The sequence below is a fragment of the Mobula birostris genome, chromosome 1, assembly GCF_030028105.1.
Source record: "Mobula birostris isolate sMobBir1 chromosome 1, sMobBir1.hap1, whole genome shotgun sequence".
Taxonomy (NCBI): Eukaryota; Metazoa; Chordata; class Chondrichthyes; order Myliobatiformes; family Myliobatidae; genus Mobula; species Mobula birostris.
Window position 1 is genome coordinate 72,774,143 of NC_092370.1, and position 17,382 is coordinate 72,791,524.

A 17,382-nucleotide genomic window follows, 5' to 3' on the forward strand; every position below is an offset into this window, starting at 1 on the left:
CCTGTAACCTCTGTCCAGTATCATCCATCCTGTCAGCCTGCCCCGTAAGGGATGGCCTGTAACAATCCCCACCATGATGCTGCCTACCTGGGGAGGCATTGTCCAGTCTGTTGTACCAGTATAATTTACAAAGTGGATCCCATCGTAACTGGACATGAGCCTGTAGTGGGTGACGAAGCCTCCTGATCGACTCCCTCCCTGGGTAATCACACCGGATATGAATGTTGGCACCAGGAAATCCACCTGGAAGTAAGGACTGGGATCCCCGTCCTCTGGACTCCAGCCGGGCTCCAGCTTCAGTCTGAAAGACAAAGAACTAAGTAAATACACCTTCAGTGACCCAACCCCTGACCATAACCCAGGTCAGCTGACTGCGCCCAAGTCACTGATCCAACCTCTGACCTTGTCCCCAGCTCAGTGACCTCACCCCTTGACCATGTCTCAGGTCAGCGGCCCGACCCCTGACCCAGTCCTGGGTAAACGGCCACTGACCATGCCTTGCCCTATCTACCCATCTGCTCCTGCATCCAGACGGCTCTCTGACTCCCTGGCTGGGCAGCAGATAATGGGAAGGGCTCACTCACATGTTGGGAATGATGTTGAGACGTCCGGCATCGGGAGGGTTACTCTCCCGGGATGAGGAGGCACTTAGCTGTTGGTAACGGATCCGGCCATCCTCCAGCCCCAGTGGCTTGTCACAGGGACCTGAGGGGAGGAGCAGAGGTCAGTGGTAGCAGAGAAAGGGTCACGGGGAAGGGAGAAGGGGAGGGAGAGGATCGGGGAAGGAGGAGAAATTGGACAAAAAGGAGGAAGGAAAGAAAAGAGTGGCAAAGGGAAATGGGGAAGATGGAGAGTTGAGATGGGGAGAGGGAGGGAGCAGGAGAGGAGTGGGAAGGGAGATGGTTTATGGGCAGGGAGAGGAGTTGGGGTTGAGGGTGGGAGAGCGAGTTGTACAGAGAGGAGAAAGGTGTGCAGGACAGGGGAAGAGGAGAGGAGGTGGGAAAGGAAGGGAGTGGGAGATGGCATGTGGAGAAGGGGGATGAGTAGAGGAAGAGTAGAATGGGTGGAGGAGGAAGAGGGAGCGGGGGAGAGGAGAAGGAATCGGTGGGAGAGGGAGAGAGCAGGGAGGGAGAGGGAGGGGAGGGGAGGGGAGGAGAAGGAATCGGTGGGAGAGGGGGAGAGCAGGAAGGGAGAGGGAGGGGAGGAGAAGGAATCGGTGGGAGAGGGGGAGAGCAGGGAGGGAGAGGGAAGGGAGCAGCAGGATGGGTGAGGATACATTGGAGTTGCTGCATTGCGGTCAGGGGCTGTACGACTGTACCAGGGGGCTGAGGCCGGGAAATGGGCCCTGATGACCTATTCTCTCTCCGCTCCTCAGTCCTGGGCTCCATCTGTGAAGAGGTAGGGAGAACAAGACAGTGAGCACTGGAACTCACCAGCCATCCCTGAACCCTTCCCTTCCCCTTTCACCAATCCCTCCTCCACAATCTGCTGCCAAATGCTCAGGGAGGGGTAACCCAGTGAAAGGCCTGTTGGAGGAGCCAGCATTGGGCCAGCTGCTCACAGCACGACTCTCCTGGGCACCTCACCCTGTCCCAGGTCCCAGAAGCAGCCGCAGCAACAGGCTCAGACCCACCTGGGTGAAGGGGGTGGCTGCTGGCTCTCCAACCCTTGGTCTGGGAGATGTGTGCTCCTGCTCAGGTTGATGTGCCTCAGTGAGATCTGAACCTCGGCTTGGAGGAACAAGGGTGGTTTTCGATGAGACGTCAGCGGATGGTCCGATGATAGCCCAGTGCCCAGTGTCTGTGGTGGGCAGGGCACCACTCGGCGATGTGTCCTGCGAGCCTGACTGGTGGTCAGTGGTGCGGGACTCCTGAGCCGTGACCATTTTCCTACCCTGTGTGGTGCTGGGCGAGAGAGAAGGCATTGGTCAGTCAGGGAGGGAGGGCAGGAGTTGCTGCAGGAAGCTATAGGGCAGTGGTTAGACATTGAGGAGATGTTACTGGTCAGTCAGGGAGGGAGGGCAGGAGTTGCTGCAGGAAGTTATAGGGCAGTGGTGGGGGGGGGTTAGACATTGAGGGGATGTTATTGGTCAGGGAGGAAAGAGACCGGTGGGGAGGGGCTATGAAAGGCCACTCTCTGCTTCCTCCCACTGTACTGGTCCATGGGGACCAGCTGTGTTACCTGGAGAAGACACAGCCGATCTCATCAGTACCATCACTGCAGTCAGAGTGCCCGTCACATCGCTGGGACACAGACACACATGTCCCATTCGCTCTACAGCGAAACTCCGACTGTAGACAGCCTGTTGAACCCAACATGGTCGGGGGAACCGTTCCTGAGGGATCAACAACTCTTGGTTACAGGAGCATCTGCAAAATGCAGCCACACTCACCCAATGCACGCTCACAGCCCACTCACCCAGCACACGTTTGCCGCACACTCGCCCTGCACACTCACCCAACACACACTCACATACAGACGACACATTTGCTGATCCTGCATACTCCACTCCAGCATTTCTAAAGACATTCAATAGGAGTGTCCAGATGAAAGGTCTCAACCTGAAACCTTGACTTTCCATTTCCCTCCATAGACGCTACCTGACACATCAGGTTCCTCCAGAAGCTTCTACTTTCCCCTCCTGCACTGAATTATCCTCTCAGCATCTACCCTCTCCAGTACTCCACAAGTTATAGAGCCAAGCTACTCAGGAGCAGGCCCTTTGGACCAACATGTTCATGCTGACTCTGTGCTCAATATTTTCCCTTAAATGGGAAAAGAAACCGCTAGAAAGACCCAACAGATCAGGCAGCAACTCTGGAGATAGAAAAGAGTGAATGTTTTAGGTTAACAGTTATGTCTTGTTTATTCCAAATTTCGGAGATCTCTGCCCTCTACCCCAACCTAGTGTATCTTCTCTGAACTGCCCCATGTTCAAATACTCCTCCTTAAACAGGGAGAGCAGAACCATACACAGCAAGTGTAGCAAGTCTTCCTCAATTTGATGCTCCATCTCTTGAAACAGAGACCATCTTGCTGCACACTACACCTTTGCATTTCCATCTGAGAATCGGCAGTCTCTCCCAACCGCAGCAACCTACAGTGTTTCTCTGATTGAACAATGTTCTGCTTACAGTGTGTATAACTTCACAGTATCCCCATTTGCCAGCTTCTCCCCAGAAACTAAACTTACCACATCTCTCTGTAGACTCTGGTCCTCCACACTCAGAGTCTGACCCGTAACCTGCCCTCCGACCCTTACCCTGAGCCGGGGAGAGACTCACCACAGTACAGCTCATCCGAAGCATCTCCACAGTCATTGACTCCATCACATACACGTCCTGCAACTCCAGCCTGAACACAGTGACCATTGTGACAGCGGAACTCCCCATTCCGGCAGCCGGCTGTGCTGGTTGGAGGTAAAGTCATCTCTCCTGGAGCAGTCGGGGTAGCAGAGCCCACCTCTGGGAAGCCAGAGGTACTGGATGGATAGGTGGGTTCCTCTAGACCAGGAGACCAGAGTACAATGTCAGTGCATTCTGCTGGTTACCCTCTGAATCTGATGGTCCAACTTGTCCTTTTGCCCTCTTCCATCGAACCAATAGATCCCACAAAAGTCATGGGTGTAATGGACAATGAGGGAGGTTATCCAAGGCTTTGGCAGGATACAGATTAGGTGAAAAGGTTAGAAGAACTTTAGTGGATAAAGTTTAATCCAAAAGAGTGGGATGTGAAACATTTTAAGAAGTTAGAAAAAGGGAGGACATGTAGAGTAAATGATAGGTATCTATGAGGAATATTGAACAGAGAAACTTCAGGATTCCCTGAAAGTGGTGGTACTGGTGGAGAGGGTGGTGAAGGGGGTGCTCATCTTACCTTCATGAAATGGTGCATGGAATATAGAGATTGGATTGTTACAGCTTCACAGGTTACACTGCACTTGGAGTACTGTGTGCAGATGAGGTTACCGCATCATAGGAGACAAGTACTGTGAGGACAATGAAGGAAGTTATGAGGATTTACAAATGAGTCTTGATTAGCTGGGTAATTCGCTGAGGAATGGCAAATGGAGTTATATTCAGATAAGGACAACGTATTTTATGAAGACAAATCCAGGTCTGTCTTCCTTAGTGAATGGTAGGGCCCCGAGGAGTGATGTAGAACAGTAGGATCTAGAAATACAAGTACACAGTTCTCTGAAAGTGAAATTACAGGTAGACAAGATGGTAAATTCACTTGGCATGCCAGCCTTCATTGAGTACAGAACTTGAGCTACGTTGCAGTTCTACAAGATGTCAGTAAGGCCACATTTGGAGTATTGAGTTCGATTTTGGTCACACTGTTATCGGAAAGATGCAATTAAGCTGGAAAGAGTACTAATGAGATTTATGAAGATGCTGCCAGGATTTGAGAGACTAATTTATTATGAGAGGTTGAGCAGGTTGGGACTTTATACATTGAAGCATGGTAGAATTACAGGTGATCTTATAGTAGGGCATCGACAGGGTGCATATTTACTAGCTTTTCCCCAGGGTTGGAAAATCAAGAAATATCGGCCATGGGTTTAAGGTGAGATGGAAGAGACTTACTAGAAACTTGAGGGGCAGTATTTTCACCCAAAGAGCGGACAGAATAAGGAATGAGCAGTCAGCAAAAGTGGTAGAAGCAGATACATTAACAACAGTTAAAATACAGTTGTACAGGTACTTGAATAGGAAAGTTTTAGAGGAACGTGGGCCAACAGGACAAATGGGACTAGCTTGGATGGCAACCTTACTCTGCATGAACCACTTGGTCTGAAGGACCTGTTTCGTGCTGAATGGTTATACAGAAAGAATACAGAGGATGTTGGCTGGACTGGAGGACTGGGTAAATGGGCAGAGATTGGATAGGCCAGGCTTGTGTTCCCTGTTGGGAAAGAACTGAGAGGGGTGCCTTATCAAGGTAACTAAGATTGAACAGTAAGTGGCGTCAATCGGGTACGTAGATAGTTAGAATCTTGACCCCACAGTAGGGGTATAACAAACATGGTGAAAGTAAAGGGAAAGTTTTTTTTAAAACAGAAGGTGGTGTGATATCTGGAACTTACTGACAGAGGAACAGCCACAATCAGCACGGTGAGCAGACATTTATACAGGCAGGTACCGAAGGATACGATCCTATTGCAGGCAAATTGGATTAGTGAGGATGGGTTAAAAAGGTTGTGCTGGGCTGAAGAACCTGTTTCTGTGCTATGACCACAACTCCCCAACTTTCCTCAGTGACACTTCTTCCCCAAGGATGCAGAGTTCCTGTGAACTGCTTTCCCTCCTCCTCACCTGACTTGGCACAGTAACAGCATCTCTCTGCCGATCCTCCAATCAGTCGCTGACCCTGTGGGGAAACATTACAGGTCAGTGTGATCCTGCAACCCACGCTCCCCCACCATTCGACCAAAGCCGGAGGAACCACAACAGTATTACTCATTCATGCTGTTCCATCTGCTCCTTTCCACCTTCGCCCACGCTCATCCGTTCCACCTCTTCCCACCTGCCTAACCTCATTCATCCAGGCTCCCATCACCACAGTGATGCTGCTCTGACCCCTCTCAGTGACCAAGCCCTTCTATAATGGCCCCCGTGCCTCCTGGGGTTGCTGCATGTTGTCTGGTGGATCACGGACGCCTCCCAAGAAAGGGTTCGCCAAGACTGGGATCCAAGGATCAGTAGATTGGGAATGATTGGGAAACTCGGTCCAGGTTAGGAAATCAAGGATCACAGGGTGCGGTTCCTTTTGTATGATAGTCCCTGGCCACAGTGGATCAAAGACCCAACGCACTGGGAAAGACCAATCAAGGAAGAAATTGTGAGGTGATCACAAAAGCTACAAGTGTCTAGGATGGGAGACAACAGCTAAAGCAGTAATTACCCAGGAACAAGGTGCAGGGGAAACTGCTTTGTAAGGAGGGAGGAATCCGGGAAAATTACAGCCACAGAGCTAATTTTTTGGTTTGTTTAGACTCGGGTCCTCAGGGTCTGATGGCCTTCACCCCAGGGTTTCATGTGCATAATTAGGTAGACAGTTCCAAACTCCCCTCATTTTGGAGGAAATTCCATTAGAGTGGAAAATAACAAATGCAAGATTCTGTATTCAAAAAGAGATCAAGTCAGGAAGCATTTCAGCACATGTCACAGAGAGACTGCTAGAAACCTTCACTAAAGATGTGATAGCAGGAATCTTGGAAAAATTCAAGGTATTCAGACCCCATCAAATGGTCTTGTGAACAGAAAGTGATGTTTGACAACTTTATTTGGCTTCTTTGATGAAGTGACCTGCAGCGTCAGTAATGAGAACCAGTATAACCATTCGTATACTGTAACTCAGTTTCCAGAAGGCATTCAATAATGTGCCATAAACAAAGATTATTCCTGAAAATAACAGCTCATTGAATGGAGGTAGCAAGATGATGTGGGCAAAGGAAACGAGGAGCACAACACAAACTGGAACCAATGTCTGAACCCTAACATTTTCCCATTGATATGAATGACTTAATGATGGTGCAGAAGGTGTGGGTGATCAATGTGCTGTTGACACAGACATACGCAGAATGCAGGAGGCTACAGAGGGGTGCAGGTAAGTTGCACGAGTGTAAAGATTTAGCACATGTAGTAGAGTATGAGAAAGTGTAAAACTGCCCATTTTAGCAGGACCTAAATGGTGAGAGAGTACAGAACCCCAAAATACAGAGGAATCTGGAAGCAGACGATTGAGGTTTTACCTGGAAACGTGGGTTGCCTACAAGGAAAGGCTACACTTGTACGTGCTGGAGATAGGAGGGAGGGGGGTGCATGTGACTGAAATGGATCAGATCAATAGGCTAACAGGTAACAGATCCTGGGTAAAAAGTGAATAGTAGATTATTGCAGGAACACAGGAGCGTGGATGAGATGACCATCAGATCAATACAAAATGGTGCACCCGGATCAAGCGGCTGACTGTGGGAGGTGTGTGATCTTACCCATCATGTGTCTAGAGGAGGTTTAACTGTGGCGTTACCTGCAGGATGGCTGATCCGAGTTTCCACTTTGCTGGGATTGTAATTGAAGATGTAGTTACTCAGTATGAGGTGCTGGACTGTCTCGTTGTCATCTGTTATACAGATGGTGCCATTGGAAATGGTGGTTTTAGGTTATAGAAGAGTATAGCACAGGAACAGGTCATTTGGCTCACAGTGTTGTGCCAAACCAATTAAATGGCTAACTAAACTAATCTCTTACACAATGTCCATATCCTTCCATTTTCCTCACATTCACATACCCATCAAAACATCTCTTAAATCTCCCTAATGTTTCTGCCTCTACCACCACCCGGGGCAAGTTCCAGGCACCCATCACTCTGGTGTAATGCTTGCCTCTCAACTCCTTTAACATTACCCCCTCTCACCTTAAATGCATGCCCTCTGCTAATCATATAACCATGTAACAATTACAGCATGGAAACAGGCCATCTCAGCCCTTCTAGTCTGTGCCAAACGCTTACTCCCACTTAGTCCCATCTACCTGCACTCAGCCCATAACCCTCCATTCCTTTCCTGTCCATATACCTATCCAATTCTTTTTTAAATGACAACATCGAACCTGCCTCAACCACTTCTGCTGGAAGCTCGTTCCACACAGCTACCGCTCTCTGAGTAAAGAAGTTCCCCCTTGTGTTACCCCTAAACTTTTGCCCCTTAACTCTCAACTTATGTCCTCTTGTTTGAATCTCCCCCACTCTCAATGGAAAAAGCCTATGCACGTCAACTCTATCAATTTCCCTCATAATTTTAAACACCTCTATCAAGTCCGCCCTCAACCTTCTACGCTCCAAAGAATAAAGACCCAACTTGTTCAACCTTTCTCTGTAACTTAGGTGCTGAAACCCAGGTAACATTTGAGTAAATCTTCTCTGTACTCTCTCTATTTTGTTGACATCTTTCCTATAATTCGGTGACCAGAACTGTACACAATACTCCAAATTTGGCCTCACCAATGCCTTGTACAATTTTAACACTTTTTTTTTTAACTCCTATACTCAATGCTCTGATTTATAAAGGCCAGCATACCAAAAGCTTTCTTCACCACCCTATCCACATGAGATTCCACCTTCAGGGATCTATGCACCATTATTCCTAGATCCCTCTGTTCTACAGCATTCCTCAACGCCCTACCATTTATCATGTATGTCCAATTTTGATTAGTCCTACCAAAATGTAGCACCTCACACCTATCAGCATGCTTTCATCTTAGACATTTCAACCCTGGGAAGAAAAAAACATTGTCTCTCTACTCTATCTATGCCTCGCATAATCTAATAAACCTCAATCAGATCTCCCTTAGCCTCCACCGCTTCAAAGAAAACCAATGAAGTTTGTCTCACCTCTCCTGATAGCATATGCTCTCTAATCAAGGCAACACCCTGGTAAATCTCTTCTGCTCCCTCTCCAAAGCCTCGACATCCTCTCCAGTTGATTCCTCTGGTCAAACGTTTCCTGGTCGAAACGCTCTCAATTTGGCCTGAGTCATGGGGAGAGACTGTCTGGAGACTGAGGAGACGTTTCAAAGTGCTTGTAAAATGAAGGATGAAGGGGGAGGGCTAATTTCATTTAGCAGAGATCAGTAACTAGTAACATCTTTCACGCGTGAAACATGCAGAGACGGAAGAGGAGGACTTGGCCCCAAAGATCAGTTGTGGTGGGGAGGTGGGGGAAATCAGGAACCCTCTGAGTGAGAGAGTGGGAGATAGAAATTGTTGCAATTTGCAACATAGCCAGGTCAACAAGAATTCCGCCATGGACAATTCCAAGCCCGGCTGTGAAAGGAGGAAGTTTGGGCTTGGGGATAAAACCCCTGTGCTACAGAAATGCCAACAGAAGCTCCAAAGACCTCATCCCTAGAGAGGAAGGATATTCGAAGATGGGTTACACTTGGGAACAACTTGAAAAACTGGCCCAGGATAGAGGATTTTAGTGAGCAGCTGTCAGCGGACTATGCCCCAGTAGGGGTGTTGGGCTTAAGAAGAAGAGGACCCAAGTCGACAATGAAAGGGGAGCTGAAAACTGGGACTAACAGGTCAACTTGGGCATGTTGAGGGGAGAGAGGAGCGAATGATTCATTTTCATCCTGTGAATTTCTAGGAACTGTCAGATCTCATGGCTTTGAAGAGGATGCAGAGTAACTTATTGGAGTGGTAAATGCCCCCCCTTTCCTGTGGAGACACAGGAGAAGCTGGGACTGTTTGTCTTAGAGGGGAAAGGCACAGGGAGATGTGTCGAGGAATAGGTTTGATGGAGCTGTTTGCTTTAGGAGGGTGGGAACCCAGAGGGACAGGGTGAAGGGAATCAGTAACATAGCTGGGGTAAGGAGGTGGATGCTCTTCTTTCAACCCATCTCTCCATGTCAATCCCACTAATACCCTAATACTGTACCAGAACATTTCAATCGTTACCCCTCCCCCCCACCAAACTACTGCATAGACACCTTACCTGTGGACAGCCAGCTGCAGTGTGGGGACAGTATGTGGAGCAATCAATTCGCTGCTCTTCCAAACACTGACAAACTTCACACTGTCCGACCCGCCAACGCTCACCCATCACAAAGGACCTGCCCTGGGAGATGCAGTCCTGGCAAGCTGCAGTCTGACACCTGAACAGAGAGGCAATGATGGTAAAGGGAGAAAGGACCATCTGAGTGCCCCCAAACACAGCTACTCAGGCGCCAAATCAGACCAGAACCCCAACCCTACCACATCCCAGGATCTCATCTCCAATCCCAAACCACAACATAACAAACATAGGACTCAGACTCAAACCCTGCTGTAATCCTGGATCTTAATATGGGCCCAGGACTAATACCAATCCATCGTCTCAAATCTGAGGTTTTTAGCCACAAAACTACCTGAGGAGCTGTTCCCAAACCCAATCCAGAGAGGATCTCCACTCCAACACTTGACCCTAATTTCAACAAAAAGCAAGTCCTTTACACTGGACTCTAACCCCAGCCATCAAAAGCCCAACCTCATTAGCAGGAATAACAAGTACTCGCAAGCCAAGAATCACAACTGTAAACTGGTGATCCCAACCCAAACCTGATCCCAAGGCCCCACCCAGCACAATGATTTAAACCCAAGCCCCAAGGCCAGTTGCATTCCCTGGTCTCCTGACCCCATTTGTCGCTGGGAGTTACCTGCGAGCCTTGCGGTAAATGCCACGGCACTGGTTCCCCTGTCCACGCTGCTTGGGGTTGTTGGGGCTGCGGAATGACCACTGAACACTCTGGACTCCGCAAGGTCCCAGGCACTCTCCCCAGGGAGACCAATTCGACCAGCCGCAGTCCACTGAGGCCAACAGAGGACAAACCGTTTGGTCAGAGTCGGACCGCAGGTGAATGCCCCCAGAAGTTCCCACTGACCAAGGTCTCAGACCCACGATTACCCTTCCCACACTCCCTGCTCAATCACAGCTTGCTCCCCATCTACATGCAACCCACCTCACACTACCTCAGCACCCTCCCACACTATTCACCCCCACATCAACCCTCCCCACCTCACACCCCTTCCTCTTGCACCATCCAGCACCCTCCCCATCCCACACCATTCACCCTGAGACCATCCCTCCTCCTCCCCTTCCGAACGCCCTCCATCCTCCTACTCACCTTCCTCCCATACTCATCACCCTCACACCAACCCTCTCCGTCCCATCCCACTCCCTCCCCCCCCGTCCCACACCATTCACTCTGTTACCATCCCTCCTTCATTCCCTCACACCTCCCCTCCTCTTCCAAACACCCCTCATCCTCATAACCCTCCCACCAACCGTCTCCATCCCATCCCTCTCCCTTGCCGTCCCACACCATTCACTCTTGCACCACCCTTCCACCCCCTCCTTCCCTCCTATTTTCTCTCACTCCTGACACACCCTCCCTCCGCTTCCTACACCCCCTCACCCTCCCACACCTCTCTCCTTTTACACGCCACAATCCCCCAACCCATCTAAGCACAGCCCAACCCCGCACTGACACGGCGTTACCCTCCGCCCATGGCCTCATCATCCGCCCCATCCTTTGTCTGTGATCCCATCACCCCACCCGTGACCCTCGACACCACGCTCTCACCCTCCGCCTGTGACCCTCGACACCGCGCTCTCACCCTCCGCCTGTGACCCTCGACACTGCACTCTCACCCTCCGCCTGTGACCCTCGACACTGCACTCCCACCCTCCGCCTGTGACCCTCGACACTGCGCTCTCACCCTCCGCCTGTGACCCTCGACATCGCGCTCTCACCCTCTACCTGTGACCCTCGACACTGCACTCTCACCTTCCGCCTGTGACCCTGGACACCGCGCTCTTACCCTCTGCCTGTGACCCTCGACACCGCGCTCTCACCCTCCGCCTGTGACCCTCGACGCCGCGCTCTCACCCTCTGCCTGTGACCCTCGACACCGTGCTTTCACCCTCTGCCTATGACCTTTGACACCACACCCCCACACTCCACATGTAAATCCTAGCTTCCTATCCACCACAGCCCGAAACCTCCACCCACCCACCGCTTGGTTACCTGAGCAGACTAGGTTCAAGCGACACTGCTGCAGACGGCCGTCCGTACAGGTACAGAGCTCACAGTTAACCTTGACCGTCTGACCAGGCCAGTACTTGACCCCATCCACGTAGCAGGGACAGTCAGCAGGGTGGACACAGTGCTGCTCTACATCCAGCACCAGTCCCTCTGGGCACCAGCAACCTGTGCACAGGAGACTTGTCAGAAAGCCAGAGGGATGGGCAGCCTCCCTGCCTCCACACACACACACACACCAGCAACCTGTGCACAGGAGACTTGTCAGAAAGCCAGAGGGATGGGCAGCCTCCCTGCCTCCACACACACACACACACACCAGCAACCTGTGCACAGGACATTTGTCAGAAAGCCAGAGAGAGGGGCAGCCTCCAACCCCCCACCCCACACACACACACACACACAGTCCATCCATTTCTGGATGGGATGATGCACCAAGACACCTAACTGCTCCATGTTACAACAACCTATCGTCGACATCCTAACACCCACTTCCAGTCCTCTCCACCCACCTGGGAAACAGCTTGCAGTTTGGGGACAGCTGTCCTCTGTAGATACGTGTGCACACGTCAGAGGGCAGGTGGCACAGTCCCGTCTGACCAGATGCCCAGGACAATGGTGAGCACTGGGACAGTCGTCTGAGTGGCAGGGAGCTGTGAGAGAGAGAAGACTGTGAGGGACATAACAACAGAAAGTGCTAGGAGCGTTCAGCACCCGTGGGGGTGGTGAGAGGGAGGGGGAGGGAGAGGGGGGGGAGGGAGAGTGGGGGAGGGAGGGAGAGAATGGGAATGCTTCAGATCAGTATGAAGGGGTTGGGGGAGTGAGGGAGGGATGGAGAGAACATGAGGGTGAAGTCAGGGTTGCCATGGGGATAAGCTGTAAATGAAATGACCAGGGTGATGGGTTAATGGAGTAACAGGTCTTTTGGCCCATTTTGTGCACACAGACTATCTGCACTAATCCTATTTGCCTACATTAGGTCCATATCCTTTATGCCTTGTCTAAATACCCTTTTCATGGGGGAAAGATCCTCACCATTTACCCTATATATGTCTCTTGCAGCCTTAGACAACCTTACACCATCAATTTTCAGTACAATATTCCAGAAGCTTGCCAACTGAATGGTCAACATTCTTATCCAACTCATTATGTGTCACAAACAAGCAGGATCTGAGCACCGACCTTGCAGTACAGCACTGGTTACAGACTTCCAATCAGCAAAGCATTTTTCCACCACCTCCTTTCTCCTATCACCATGCTCCTGAATCTTCTGGACCGGCTACATGCAGGTCCTTGTGAAATGTCCAGATAGCCAATATCTATCATCATGCCTTCATCAACCTCCTTAATTATCTTGTTTAAAAAAAATCTGTCTCTGTACTCACCAAATCTCTTGTCACTCTACCCACAAGCCGCAATGCCTTCTCTACTTTCACCAGGTCGTCATTTACACTGTTGAAATCAGCCTTCTATCAATTCAAGACCTTTAAGGATCAACAGAAATGTGCTGCTTCAGCCTCCTCCACTCCAAGGAAAACAAACCCAGACAATCTACTGTCTCCTCAGAACAGAAATGCTTCATCACAGGGAGCATTCTGTATACATCCCTACTGCAACCTCTCACAATCACTTACCTGTAGTTTAGAAAACAAAACTGCACACAATAATCCAGCCACAGCTTAACTAATAACGTTATACCATAACCTCCACTCTCACATTCTATATCCCAGCCTTTGAAGAAGACTTTCAAATGCCTACTTCGCTCACGTATCCACCTGCACTGTTACCATCAGGAATTCTTGGACGCACACCAAGGTCCCTCTGTTGCTCAATATTCTCCTGGGTCAACAGTCCCAACAGCAACACCCCACCCCTGCAGTCTGCCTCCTTTCACTGAGGCAGTTTTGCCAACTAGGATGCTATGGAGCAGTGTGCAGCAGACCCTACCACACACCTCTGACAGAAGCTTTACTGCCCCAATATCTCCTGAGCCCACCTCCTCCCGCCATTCCCTCGATCCGGTTACTCACTGACTTCCAGGGTGACGGGTGGCTGGGGCAGCTGCAGACAGGGCTTCCCCCCGTTCCGTGGGCTCAGACAGGTCCTCTCTCGGATCACTAGCCCTTCACAGTCCCGGGTACAATTTGACCACTCCGTCCATTCCGTCCACCGGCCGTCCTCTGCAGACAGGTGAACACACAGCGTCAGTTTCCTCCTTGGCAACTGGCTCACAGGGGGCTGAGGGTCAGGGATGATTCACGTACACCCACAAACGCAAGGCAGCTGCTTTCATTAACAGAAGTGGGACAGGGATGCACTGTGACTAATTACCAACCTCAGTGCTCACCATCACACTCCCTCCTCACTTTATTAATTAAATAAGTCGGGAATAAAGAGCCCAATCCAGTAACTGTGGCGTCTGCATTATGATCGAACCCAGAACTCAGTGTACGAAAAGGCCCTTTGGCCCAGAAAGTCTGTGTGAACCAAGATATCAATCCAAATGTCCATCTACCTGCATTTGGAGTTTGTCACTCCTTTCCCTGGCTGTTCTTGTGTCTGTCTAAACTCCTCTTAAACATTGCTATTGTATCTTTTTCCACTACCTCCCCTGCAGTCCTTCCCTGGCTCCCACCATTCTCTGTGGAAAATCCCCATGCCCTCCAGGGATTGACATTTCCTGGGTAAAAGACTCCAACCACCTACCCTATTGATAACTCTCATCATTTATAACCCTACGTACTTGGTAACTTTGGGTCTGTAACATATGAGCTGCACGAGAACGACCGTCATCGTCAAACACAATAGCTGACTATCATCATCACTTGGGAATATAGAAACATAGAAAACCTTCAGCACAATACAGGCCCTTCACCCCACAACGCTGTGCTGAAGTTACCTAGGGTTACCCATAGCCCTCTATTTTTCTAATTTCCATGTACCTATCCAGGAGCCTTTTAAAAGACCCTATTGTACCTGCCTCCACCACAGTCGCCAGCAGACCATTACATGCATTCACCACTCTCTGCGTAAAAAACTTGCCGCTGACATCCCCCCCATACCTAGTCCCAAACACTTTAAAACTGTGCCCTCATGTGTTAGCCATTTCAGTCTGGGAAAAAAGCCTCTGAGTATCCACACGATCGATGCCTCTCATCATCTTATACACGTCAGGTCACCTGTCATCCTCCGTCACTCCAAGGAGAAAAGATCAAGTTCACTCAACCTATTCTCGTAAGAAATGCTCCCCAATCCAGGCAACATCCTTGTAAATCTTCTCTGCACCCTTTCCATAGTTTCCACATCCTTCCTGTAGTGTGGTGACCAGAATTGAACACAGTACTCCAAGTTGGGTCTGACCAGGGTCCTATACAACTGTAACATTACCTCTCGGCTCTTGAACTCAATCCCTCGGTTGATGAAGACCAATACACTGTGTGCTTTCTTAACCACACGGTCAACCTGCACAGCTGCTTTGAGTGTGCTATGGACTCGGACCCCAAGATCCCACTGATCCTCCACACTGCCAAGAGTCTTACCACTAATACTATATTCTGCCATCATAGTTGACCTACCAAAATGAACCACTTCACACTTATCTGGGTTGAACTCCATCTGCCACTTCTTAGCCCATTTTTGCATCCTAGCGATATTCCGCTGTAACCTCTGTCAGTCCTCCACATTATCCACAACGCACGCAACCTTTGTGTCATCAGCAACTTTACTAACTCATCCCTCCACTTCCTCATCCAGGTCATTTATAAAAATCACAAAGAGAAGGGGGTCCTAGAATAGATCCCTGAGACACACCACTGGTCACTGACCTCCATGCTGAATATGACCTGTCTACAACCGCACTTTGCCTTCTGTGGGCAAGTCAATTCTGGATCCACAAAACAAGTCTTATTGAGAAAGGAAGGATCCCATGCCTCCTTCCTTTCTCAATAAGCCTTGCATGAGGTACCTTATCAGATCCCTTGCTGAAATCCATATACACTACATCTACTGCTCTTCCTTCATCAATGTGTTTAGTCACATCCTCAAAAAATTCAATCAGGCTTGTAAGGCACGACTTGCCTTTGACAAAGCCATACTGGCTATTCCTAATCATATTATATTTCTCCAAATGTTCATAAGTCCTGCTTCTCAGGATCTTCTCCATCAACTTACCAGCCACTGAAGTAAGACTCACTGGTCTATAATTTCCTGGGCTATCTCTACTCCCTTTCTTGAATAAGGGAACAACATCCGCAACCCTCCAATCCTCTGCAACCTCTCCCATCCCCATTGATGACGCAAACATCATTGCCAGAGGCTCAGCAATCTCCTCCCTTGCCTCCCACAGCAGCCTGGGGTACATCTCGTCCGGTCCCGGCGACTTATCCAACTTGATGCTTTCCAAAAGCTCCAGCACATCCTCTTTCTTAATATCTATATGATTGAGCTTTTCAGTTCGCTGTAAGTCATCCCTACAATCGCCAAGGTCCTTTTCCATAGTGAATACTGAAGCAAAGTATTCATTAAGTACCTCCACTATCTCCTCCGGTTCCATACACACTTTTCCACTGTCACACTTGATTGGTCCAATTCTCTCATGTCCTATCCTCTTGTTCTTCACATACTTGTAGAATGCCTTGGAGCTTTCCTTCATCCTGCTTGCCAAGGCCTTCTAATGGCCCCTTCTGGCTCTCCTAATTTCATTCTTAAACTCCGTCCTGCTATCCTTATAATTTTCTAGATCTCTATCATTACCTAATTTTTTGAACCTTTGGTAAGCTTTTCTTTTCTTCTTGACTAGATTTTCTACAGCCTTTGTAAACCGTAGTTCCTGTACCCTACCATCCTTTCCCTGTCTCATTGAAATGTACCTGTGCAGAACACCACGCAAATATGCCCTGAACATTTGCCACATTTCTGCTGTACACTTCCCTGAGAAAATCTGTTCCCAATGTATGCTTCCAAGTTCCTGCCTGATAGCTTCATATTTCCCCTTACTCCAATTAAACGCTTTCCTCACTTGTCTGTTCCTATCCCTCTCCAATGCTATGGTAAAGGAGATAGAATTGTGATCACTATCTCCAAAATGCTCTCCCACTGAGAGACCTGACACCTGACCAGATTCATTTCCCAATACCAGATCAAGTACAGCCTCTCCTCTTGTTGGCTTATCTACATATTGTGTCAGGAAACCTTCCTGAACACACCCAACAAACTCCACCCCATCTAAACCCCTTGCTCTAGGGAGATGCCAATCAATATTGGAGAAATTAAAATCTCCCACCACGACACCCCTGTTATTATTACACCTTTCCAGAATCCATCTCCCTTTCTGCTCCTCGATGTCCCTGTTACCATTAAGTGGTCTGTAAAAAACACCCAGTAGAGTTATTGACCCCTTCCTGTTCCTAACTTCCACCCACAGAGACTCAGTAGACAATCCCTCCATGACTTCCTCCTTTTCTGCAGCCATGACACGATCTCTGATCAACAGTGCCATGCCCCCACCTCTTTTGCCTCCCCTCCCTGTCCTTTCTGAAATGTCTAAAGCCTGGCACTTTAAGTAGCCATTCCTGCCGCTGAGCTATCCAAGTCTCTGTAATGGCCACAACACCACAAGTGGTGGGGCTCATCAGCAAAAATGATGAAACTATGTACAGGGAAGAGGTCAAACACCTAGAGAGATGATGCAGGGATAACAACTTGATGTTTAATGTCACCAAAACCAAGGAGATGATTGTCGATTTCAGACGGTCTCAGCCTGAGCACATACTCCTCAGCATCAGCGGCTCCACAG

General features: G+C 49.4%; 1 protein-coding gene across 1 annotated transcript in view; it reads right to left on the bottom strand.

Annotated features, from left to right (window-relative positions):
* sspo (SCO-spondin) overlaps positions 1 to 17,382 on the bottom strand; it is a 311,321-nt gene that overhangs the window by 219,321 nt on the left and 74,618 nt on the right. Inside the window, 12 exon segments of the mRNA XM_072245202.1 lie at positions 88 to 301; positions 585 to 705; positions 1,319 to 1,388; positions 1,634 to 1,904; positions 2,182 to 2,335; positions 3,285 to 3,503; positions 5,319 to 5,373; positions 9,503 to 9,662; positions 10,203 to 10,353; positions 11,574 to 11,756; positions 12,101 to 12,241; positions 13,619 to 13,768. Coding sequence (XP_072101303.1) covers positions 88 to 301; positions 585 to 705; positions 1,319 to 1,388; positions 1,634 to 1,904; positions 2,182 to 2,335; positions 3,285 to 3,503; positions 5,319 to 5,373; positions 9,503 to 9,662; positions 10,203 to 10,353; positions 11,574 to 11,756; positions 12,101 to 12,241; positions 13,619 to 13,768 — 1,889 coding nt within the window.